This window comes from Momordica charantia (genome assembly GCF_013281855.1).
Source record: "Momordica charantia cultivar OHB3-1 chromosome 5 unlocalized genomic scaffold, Mcharantia_2.0 BLBB01000005.1, whole genome shotgun sequence".
NCBI lineage: Eukaryota > Viridiplantae > Streptophyta > Magnoliopsida > Cucurbitales > Cucurbitaceae > Momordica > Momordica charantia.
In genome coordinates, this window is record NW_028275163.1 from 936,153 (window position 1) to 946,571 (window position 10,419).

The following is a 10,419-nucleotide window of genomic DNA, read 5'->3' on the forward strand; positions in this document are numbered from 1 at the left end:
AGTAATATCTGTTTCAATTAGAAATTGTACTGTCATCGTGAATTAAAAGATAATTTTGACTGAAGAGCCATTAAAACGCAGAAACAAAATCAGTTGTTAAAAGATGTTTATAGCCAATATAACTTTTTTTTTAATAACAAAATAAATTAAAAACCTTTTGGTAATTAATTTTGTCGTATTGACATTATTATGATTATCTTACGTGTGAAGCTATATGAAAGGGAGAGTTGAAATATTACACCCATTTATCACAACTAGATTAGTTAGTAGAATGAGAAATAAATGAAAAGTCAAAAGAGACCATGAGCTTTCACTAAAACTGCGAAATAAGACATTTTTAGGAAGAAAATAACATTGCACGAATTCATTGTGATCAATATTGTAAAATATACCACGTTAAATAACTATAAAATCCAAAATGTTAAGTTGATAGATTACAATGTATTTGATAATGAAATTACGGTTTACAAAAGATAAGATCAAAATAGCAATTATCTGGCGAGCATAGCTCAACGGTAATTGGCATATACCTCCAACCATGAGGTTGCAAGTTCGATCCCCTACCCCTACATGTTGTACTTAAAAAAAACAACTATCTTTATTCATAAGATCGTGCACGAGACGACCGAGGCAAACAAAGGGGAAATGTATGGAAGGAAAATGAATAGGGAGTTTGGTGAATTCATTAAATTTTCTAGTGCCCAATGGGAAAGTTAGGCACAACTGGTCAAGGTTGGTTAATTGATATGGAAATTTGGAAATTTGAATTTGTTGGAAAAGAAAAGTAAGGTTTAAATAGTATGTTTGTTTATTTTAATCTCTATTTTCAATCTTTTCTTTTTATTATTAGTCTCCATACTTTTGAAATATTTATATTAGTTCATGTATTTTAAAAAGTGACTATTTTGATCCCTCACTAAATTTTTAAAGAGAAACCAAAATATTTCATTTTTTTTTCATTTTTTTACAACATTTTTTCATTTTCAAAATGAATAAAAATACAAATTACATTGACTAAATAAATCAATAATAATGATGATAATAAACTTGGGCGTTTTTTGGATAGGTCAGTGGTGGCGTTATAACTTATAATTGGCTGGCCTTTCCATTTCTGACTCAAAGAATGGTCTCTTCTCCCTATATTTAATGAACCAATAAAAAGATGGGCATGGGCGCCAATTAATATTTTCTTTTTCTACCCAACCAATTTGCCTCATTTTTCTTTCTTTTGGGAAAAACCAAATTTATAAATAAGTCAAAAAGCCAACAATAAAAGGCCTCAATCTATGTGTTGACCAGCAAAGTTGAAAGTCTAGAACTTTGCTTACTAGATGATATTTCTCGTCGACAAAAACAGAAAAAAAAAGTCAATTTAGTTAGATTGAGTATCTCACAGATGATCGTTAAGCTTTGATATTAAACGCCTTGGGACAATAATCTTAGTGCTTCATTTTATGCAATGATCGAATACCAAAGCTAAGTTCTTCCTAGTGAATTTTTTGTATCTAAATTACTAGATAAAATGTCTGGCTTTGAGCTTCAAGAAATATCCCTAAGGTCTTGAGTTAATTAGGTTGATTGATATCAGCACCTGCAAAGCGGATCCAAAAAATGAGCTAGTTAGTCCTGAATGATTAGTTATGCCAAAAGTGAATAACAAAAATAATTTATCTAAAAAATAGGAATTAGAATGGGTGTGCCAATTGCCAAATGTTTGATGGTTTCATCCAAATGGGATATGAAATAAAACGACACAGTTTGGAGTGTTGGGCCTGGTTTGGGCCGGCGAAAAGGTTTTGGTTCACAGCCAACAATTTAGGACCACATAAGAAAATGGATATCTCATCTCCACACGGTTCCTTTAACAATCACATGTTTACCACAGATTTCACAACACAATCTTTTTTTTTTTTTTTCTCTTTTTTCACAATCAATTCCATTTCCCATTACCTTGTTTTGATTTTTTTTTTCTTTCTTCAATTTGATATTTATTTTAGTCCCTATTATCATAATTAAAAATAATTTCGATCAAATCTCTCTCCATCTATTAATCATAACAAATATTTGAATTTGCTTCCAAACTTACAACTTACCCACTCTATGTAAGTTCAAATATTTATGATTAAGAACATCTTAATAGAGTTCCTGTTAAAGAAAATTAACTTTAATTATTAAAATAATTTATTTAATACAAAATATAGGGACTCAAAAATCAGGTGGGGATTCATGTGGCTCTCACGGATTTCGTACCTTGACTTTCTATGTCTCTGTTCCACACCTGATTTTTGCTCTCTCTATATTTTTCCCTTTTCCTTTTTCAAGATAAAAATCTTTATTTAATTTTACTTTCTTTTTCATTGTCTTCCACATCAAGAAAGAAAATTGAAAAATAAGAAGAGGAAATACGCTTAACACGTAAGTGATCCACGTGTCATCAAGCAATTCGCTGCGAAGCCGAACTCGGGCGCTGAAGCCGATTTCTTGGAACCTTCTCGCACAGTGAAATCTCACCGTCCATCTTCACGTGCGTCGAGTGATCGTAGCCGTCGCCTCCTCCACAGGCCCACTTTGCCGCCACGTGTCTTGAGCGACACGTGTTGCACGATTAACGGTTCAATCTGAGATTTCCTTTTTATCCTGGCCGAGCGCTATATATATGGGATCGATCGACACGTAGAAAATTGTAAATTGCATTACACAATCGAAGATTTCGAGTTTCTTTCGGGAAAATTGTTTATACAAATTGGAATTTGATTCGGATTTAGATTTCATTTTTACTGTCTCGTTTGATTTTATTGGATATGGCGTTGAGTATCACGCATCAGATTGGAGCACTGGCCGGAACTCCGGTGACCTCGGAAACCAGTAACAACTCATCCGGTGAAGCGGCAGCGGCGCTGAATGCGGCGGTGTTAAGGAAGTCGCCGGCGTCAACACTTAGATGCAGAGTGCAGAGGACGGACGTAGTAGATACGCTTTCGCCGCCGTTGAGTCCGTGCAGATCGCCGGTGCTGGGAGGGATGCGGCCGGATTTGTCGGTGGCGTGCCAAGCGTTCGCGACAGAGGTGGAGGCTCCGGCAGAGGTGAGGGAGTACAAAGAAGGAAGAGAGAAAGAGAAGGGGAAAGGAGTGCCGGTGTACGTGATGATGCCGTTGGATAGCGTGACGATGGGGAACACGGTGAATCGGAGGAAGGCGATGAACGCGAGTTTGCAAGCGCTGAAGAGCGCGGGAGTGGAGGGAGTGATGATGGATGTGTGGTGGGGATTGGTGGAGAGGGACGCGCCGGGATCGTACAACTGGGGAGGCTACACGGAGCTTCTGGAAATGGCCAAAAAGCACGGCCTCAAAGTCCAAGCCGTCATGTCCTACCATCAATGTGGCGGAAACGTTGGTGACTCTGTCACGTAAGCGCCTTTACCTTTCTCATCTTCGTTTTCTTTCAAGATTCATATAACAATTTTGGGAAGGAATCGATCGCTTGCCAAACTGGTAATCAGATTGAACTTTCATGAATCCTGTTTCTCTGTTTACTTTGTTGCAATCGCACATGAAAATCGATTAATGATGAATATAATTCATATTAAGCACGAGCAAACTAAGAATTCAGCTGCTCTTTTGTGGGGAATTTGGTATTAATTTTGTTTTCTAGAGTGCTAATTTTGGGTGAGGTTTGGGAATGATATGGTTTTGTTTCTTATTTGGGTAATACAGTATTCCATTGCCTAAATGGGTGGTGGAAGAGATTGATAAGGATCCAGACCTTGCGTACACTGATCAATGGGGGGGAAGGAATTACGAATACCTATCATTGGGGTGCGACAACCTTCCCGTTCTTAAAGGCCGAACGCCGGTCCAGTGTTATGCAGACTTTATGCGTGCTTTCAGAGACAATTTCAAGCACCTTCTCGGTGACACCATTGTGGTAAAACTAAAACCCTGGTTCTTTTCCTTCTGCTGCTTTTTCTGCAACTTCTAATAGACATAAATCATAGCTGAACCATCTGGATTTTATTGTTCTGGTTTAGGAAATCCAAGTGGGAATGGGCCCAGCTGGTGAGCTCCGTTATCCATCCTACCCCGAGCAGAATGGGACATGGAGATTTCCAGGAATTGGAGCCTTCCAATGCTTTGACAAGGTAGCTTCAACTTTATGCCTCTTCATCATCAATACTCAATAGGAGACAGTTATTAAGTTAAGCTGTTAGGTTTAGTACTAGTTTAACAATCAATTCCGATGGTTAGCTGTTGGGTTTTGTGGTAGTCCCAAATCTCACAAATATAGAAATGATTAAAACATATGAATTGATAGTTAGTTGTTGGGTTTTAAATCTCTTGAGGGTAAAGATCATGAAATTTATCATTAATCTATCCACAACTTTTTGTTGAGTTGTAGTTTGACATTTGTGATGGTATGTGCAGTATATGCTGAGTAGTCTAAAAGCTGCTGCTGAGGCTGCCGGTAAACCCGAATGGGGGAGCACAGGCCCAACAGATGCCGGCAGCTACAACAACTGGCCTGAAGACACCACATTTTTCCGGAAAGAAGGTGGTGGCTGGAACTGCTCCTATGGCGAATTCTTCCTCTCCTGGTACTCCCAAATGCTGCTAGACCACGGGGACAGAATCCTCACTGCGGCCAAATCAACCTTCGAGAACACCGGCGTCAAGATCTCCGTGAAGATCGCGGGAATCCACTGGCATTACGGCCACCGCTCCCACGCCCCTGAGCTCACAGCAGGCTACTACAACACCCGGTTCCGCGACGGCTATCTCCCAATTGCCCAAATGTTGGCCCGCCATGGCGCCATCTTCAACTTCACCTGCCTGGAGATGCGCGATCATGAGCAGCCACAGGACGCCCTGTGCGCCCCAGAGAAGCTGGTCCGGCAGGTGGCTATGGCGACCCACAAAGCCGGAGTCCGTCTTGCGGGCGAAAACGCTCTGCCGCGCTACGACGAGTTCGCCCACGAGCAGATCCTGCAGGCCTCCTCGTTCAAAGGGGAAGGGGACTCGGAGGAGAGAGAGATGTGTGCATTCACGTACTTGAGAATGAACCCTCAGCTGTTTCAGGCTGACAATTGGAGAAAATTTGTGGCGTTTGTGAAGAAGATGAAGGAAGGGAAGAACCCAGAAAAGTGCTGGGAGCAGGTGGAGAGGGAAGCAGAGCATTTTGTTCATGTTACCCAACCTCTGGTTCAAGAGGCTGCTGTTGCTCTGATGCATTAGAAAGGTCGAAGTTGGGTACTACAGTGTTGTATTTGTACTTGTATTTGTATTTGTATTTGTAGACTGAGTCCATACAGAAAGTTGATGATTGATAGGTTCAATAATGGCGGTCTGGTGGTCGTCTGTGCGTTTTCTGTAGCTCTCTGGTTTTTAGTTTGATGTAGCTATGGAAAAATGAAAGCTAATTTCTATGATATGGGAAACCTGTTAGGAAGAAAACCCTTTTCTTAGCTCTTCACTATTTTTTTTTATCATAAATGGGAGATGGGAGAGGAAATCACATCACAGGCAGCCCACGGGTCCATGAAAGGCGGCGAAGCCCAAGTCACGAGAAGCCCATCAAGTTTTCTCTCGTGCCAAGACAACAACCTTTTCCTATTGAAATTTTACAACCTGTTTTACGGATAGTAATAAAGAAAAAATAATAATTAAAAATAATATTTCTCAAAACCACCTTTTCTTTTTGAAACTTATAGGTTTAAACAAAGAAGAAGTAAATCATCTGCTATCTTGTAAGCTTTTGAATGCAAAAACAATAATTTAAGAAATTAATTTTCTAAAATTAATGGGTAAAATACACTTTTAGTCTTTAATTTTAGAGATAGGATTCTATTATTGAGTTTCAAAAAGTACAGTTTAGTATCTATTTTCTAAAAATGTCATGATTGAATGCTTGCCAGATGAGTTGAATATTTATTTAATATATTATATTCCACCTCCCACCATCAACCCCGTATGCAGTTGAGAAGTTGGCATAACTAGGTCTCAAGGAAATGTCGGGACGATTAGGGCCAAATCCTAGGCTTAGAAGCGTTGTTTGTTGGTTGTTCTGAAAGTATTATTACAAGTTTATTATTTTGTTGCACATCCAGAGCTTGTTAGTTAAAGTTCAGGTCAGAGTTAAGAACAAGAAGTTAGACCATAGACTCCATAGTTAGTCGGGATCTGTGGTCGGCGCGACTTGTTCTAGGACTCGTAGGTGTTTTAGGACGGGTTGTGTCACTCTTAAATCTAGAGGTCTAAAAAAACCGAACTTACAACAATACGATCGAAAAAATCTCACTAAATACTCAGGTCGCCGAGGATCACATGATATCTTAGCTGCCTTTCAATTTGCCATCTACAGCCAAACCTAAAAAAGCAGCTTATTTACATATAAAAACGGTGGCAGACCAAACTTGGACAAAAAGGTAAAATAGCTTTCGGGCGTTTTTTGTGTCTTTCGGCCCAACAACATTAAATTTCTAGCTCCTTTTTTTTTTTTTTTGCTCCACGACACGGCAACCATATATATATATATTTTGGCAAATGGGTTAAAGACGTCTTTTTCACATAAAATGTTGTTAAACAGGTTACCGCGTGGCACTTGATTTTTATGTTTTTCGTACATTATATTTGACTAATTTGTGTATGTCCCTATCCATCCATCACTTGGACCAGTGTGTGTAGTGTCATATTTTTCTATACGGTGTATTTTATAATTATTGGAGGGAAAAATACAACATCAAACAAAGTCAGTTCGATAAGATCATATCTGTCAATAAAAAGGATATTGCTCCGCTCACTCAAGTACGCAATTCAACTCTAAGAACGATTTACTTGATCTCGTGTCTAGCATTGGAGTGCCTATTTTCTTTCTGCAGGTATTGTCACCTCGCAAGCTCTTTCAATTGCTATGTATCTAACCTATTTTTAGAATAATTAATGTGAGGATGAGAGATTATAATTTGGTAATTAATTTGCACACGTGGCAGTGGCATGCAAATGAAATGGCACCCTCCTGCGTCCACTTTGACAGTTTCCGAGGGCATTTTCCGAGGCCAAAAAATTCATCAATCAGGAACTGACACGTCTGCAAAGGAGATCCAAATTTATAGCTAGAACCGTTACTCCCAACTTTCTTGGTACAATAATTTATCCTATAAATTAATTTCCCAATGGTACAGAACCAGCTCTCCAGTACTAAAAACCAGAAAGGAAAAAAAGAAAAAACAAATAATTTATTTAGTAAGAAAAAAAAAATGTCTAGCATGCAGCAATCCCTCAAGGCAGGCCAATCCCATGGCGAAACCCAGGTACCCCAATCTATTTATCTTCCACAAATTTAATTTCCTCCTATTTACTTATTAACTATTGTTAAAAAACTATCTCCAGATAATTTCGTTTGATGATGTATTTCGATTAAATATTGTGTCGTATTTACAAAATATATTTCTTTTATGAAAATATCGATTTATTTTTGGAAATTTGATGGGCTCAAGGCTAAGACCGAACAATTAATTGAATCGGGGAAGGAAGTAGCAAACACGGCAATAGATAAGGCAGCCGATGCTACCCAATCTGCCAAGGAGTCTGCCAACGAAGCCAGTCATGAAACTTCCGGTTTCCTCCAACAGGTTCTCTTTATCTCGAGAAAAACTTGTGTTTAAATCTTATTTTGGTCTCTGAGTTATTTATTTATTTTTTTAACGAAAAAAAAATACTAGCTTTCACGTTGCATTAAAAATGACTCTAATTTACAGACTGGAGAGCAGATGGTGCATATGGCTCAAGGTGCTGTGGATACCATGAAGCATACACTTGGAATGAATGACAAGAATAATTGAATTTTATCCTTTCTTTTTTCTTTTTTAAATTTTGTCTTTAATTAATTGATTATTGTCTTTTATTTTATTTGTATAAGGATCAGCATAAGTAGAGTTGTGAAAATCTCTTTTTCATGGGAGGATCCAACCTCTTGTAATAAAAATTTTACTTTATTATTATCTTATGGGCCTTCTCTCTTATTCATTTTCAGGATATTTTGAAAACTATTGTTGTAAAATCATTTGGGTTCCCAAAAGAATATCATGGGTGGAAGAAAACAATCTAAATTCCTTAAAATAAGAATTTTTGGATTCAATTGAATTTCAATGGAATATGGGATATGCTGGATGAAAAAATTGTACTTCTGAATTTATAATCCTAAATAATTAAACTCTTAAATTTTTATAAATGAAAATTTTAAATCTATTTTTATTCTATCTCATTTCCCTCTCCACTTTCTATGGTTTATGTGTACAATCTTTATTTTTTTTAGTTTTAAGGTTTAATTTTTACACTTTAATTACTTGTAAAAGTTTAATAGTTTAAATAACACCATTACAAAAACCTGAATTTCTTCGTTCTTCAAAATTGAAAGATTAATCTTGGATAGTATTGTTGCGAGACTGCTTGGAAATTCTTTTCAAAAGAAGTCTTTTATAAAAAAACAAATACGTATTTTTTTTTATTTGGAAATTCTCACCATGATTTGTGTTAAAAATGAAGTTGTTACTCTTTTCTCAAATCATAAATTTATAAATATTTATTTAAATTTGGATAACAACACTACATTTATTAATCAAATACAAAATTCCGATTTAAATTTGAGTAATTTCAATTAAAAAAAATACTACCCTAACATCTTACATGTTATCTAAAAAAATCACGCCATATGATATTTTTGTCAAAATATAAAAATGATGGCATATTTTAAAATATAATATTTTATGATCTTATTTAATGAAAAGTTTTGTGGATAAAAAAAACGGCGGTCGTTGTGACCTGGCCTTATTGGTTATGGGCCATACACGTTGCAAAGAACTGATCTGATTTTATTTTATTTGTTTATTTTAAATGATTTTTTTTGCAAAAAAAAAGCAACTAAAAAGGTATCCCGAGGATGTTGGAGGCTGGAGCAACCGTAAATAAAAATCGAGTTAGTGGGCGGGGGAAGATCTGGACCGTTAATTTGCGTGGGGCTTTTCGTCGTTAAGATTCGAGATTTGCCGGGAAAGTTGGAGCAATAATGCCTTTCTGTTCGTACTTCCAGATTTGCTCTTGAAATCTGTCAATATTATCTACTGTGCCACGTGACAGTTGACATGGCTTTAATAGATTGCTTCGTGGGGGACCCACACCTCATCCATTTTTATAATTTATTTATTTTTTACAATATTAAACTTATCATCGTTTAGTTTCTAATATAGAAAGACTCGTTTTTTGTTTTTCATTTTTTTTGTTTTATCAAGAAATCTAAATATTTGATAGTTATTAACAATTTTTGTTTGTTTTTTTAGAAATATTCTCAAAATTTGTATATAAATTTTGAATAAAACAGACCAGTTTTTTTATTTTTATCTTGATTTGTAATTTATTTTAATACAACTAAATATTTTGTTTTGATTCTTAATTTATTTTAATATAAATAAACTTTTTTTTACTATCTTTTGGTATAAGATGGGCGAGAGATTTGAACTCATTTGATTACCATTAAGTTAAGTTCATGTTAGCTTATCATTATTGAATTATTGGTGTTAGAGGACATAAAATTTTTTTAATTAAAAAACGGGAAATAGGAGGAAGATATTGATTTTTTTTTTGTAAATACTATTTCAAATGACATAGAATAATACCTTTACGTCCATTTAAGTATATTAGTTTAGACTTCTACTCAAATTCAACTAATTTAACTCGATGGTGGGAGAAACAAAACAATACTTTTGAGTCCACTAACACTTTTTCAACCTTGTCTTCAAATGTATTAGAAATGATATCTTGGGACGGATGTAAAGTTAAGCAAATAGCTTCGACTTTATTGTCAAAAATATATCACTATGTAACATTTTAGTCATTCACGAAAATTGCATATGTCAAGCTCTAATTAAACATAAATGCGTCTTTTACACGTTTTTCAACCCATTACCTCTTGGTAAACATATTTTGATTTGGCAATACGTACATCAATTTGGTATATATCATTCATCTTTTCTTCTACGTGGGCATAAACCATTCACATCTCTAACTGTAATTTTGAATCAATTTGAACAATATTTTTTAGGTATTGATCCATCCACCAAAAATTCATTCTATCTCATAATATAATTAATGCATGGTAATCTTGCCACTCCAAGTACGGATGCAAGATTTTAGGCATATATATACGTTGAGATATTATCTAGATATCGTTCGTACGAAGTTGTTAGGTTTTGATACTCTCTCCATCCAAGGGTAGGTTTGCATCTTCATTCATTTATTTAAAATGTTAGGAATATTTTGATATTTATTCTATTAAACTATCTAAAATATAGCGACTACAATATAATATAATCGCAAATGGGAACCTTACTAAATGGTTAAATTCCTCATTTCTTAGAGCTTGGACATCCAA

At 35.8% G+C, this 10,419-nt stretch overlaps 2 protein-coding genes across 2 annotated transcripts; both read left to right on the forward strand.

The window, feature by feature from the left end:
• The first annotated feature begins 2,669 nt into the window (after nucleotides 1-2,669).
• BAM1 (beta-amylase 1) lies at nucleotides 2,670-5,422 on the forward strand. Its single transcript, XM_022302257.2, has 4 exons — nucleotides 2,670-3,406; nucleotides 3,714-3,924; nucleotides 4,028-4,138; nucleotides 4,422-5,422. Exons 1-4 carry the CDS (start codon nucleotides 2,802-2,804, stop codon nucleotides 5,226-5,228), a joined length of 1,734 nt encoding a protein of 577 aa, XP_022157949.1. The 5' UTR covers nucleotides 2,670-2,801; the 3' UTR covers nucleotides 5,229-5,422.
• Nucleotides 5,423-5,562: 140 nt separating this feature from the next.
• Nucleotides 5,563-7,981, forward strand: LOC111024551 (uncharacterized). Its single transcript, XM_022302258.2, has 3 exons — nucleotides 5,563-7,303; nucleotides 7,490-7,624; nucleotides 7,751-7,981. The coding sequence occupies exons 1-3, from the start codon at nucleotides 7,166-7,168 to the stop codon at nucleotides 7,832-7,834; spliced, it is 357 nt and encodes a 118-aa protein (XP_022157950.2). The 5' UTR covers nucleotides 5,563-7,165; the 3' UTR covers nucleotides 7,835-7,981.
• The last annotated feature ends 2,438 nt before the right edge of the window (nucleotides 7,982-10,419 follow it).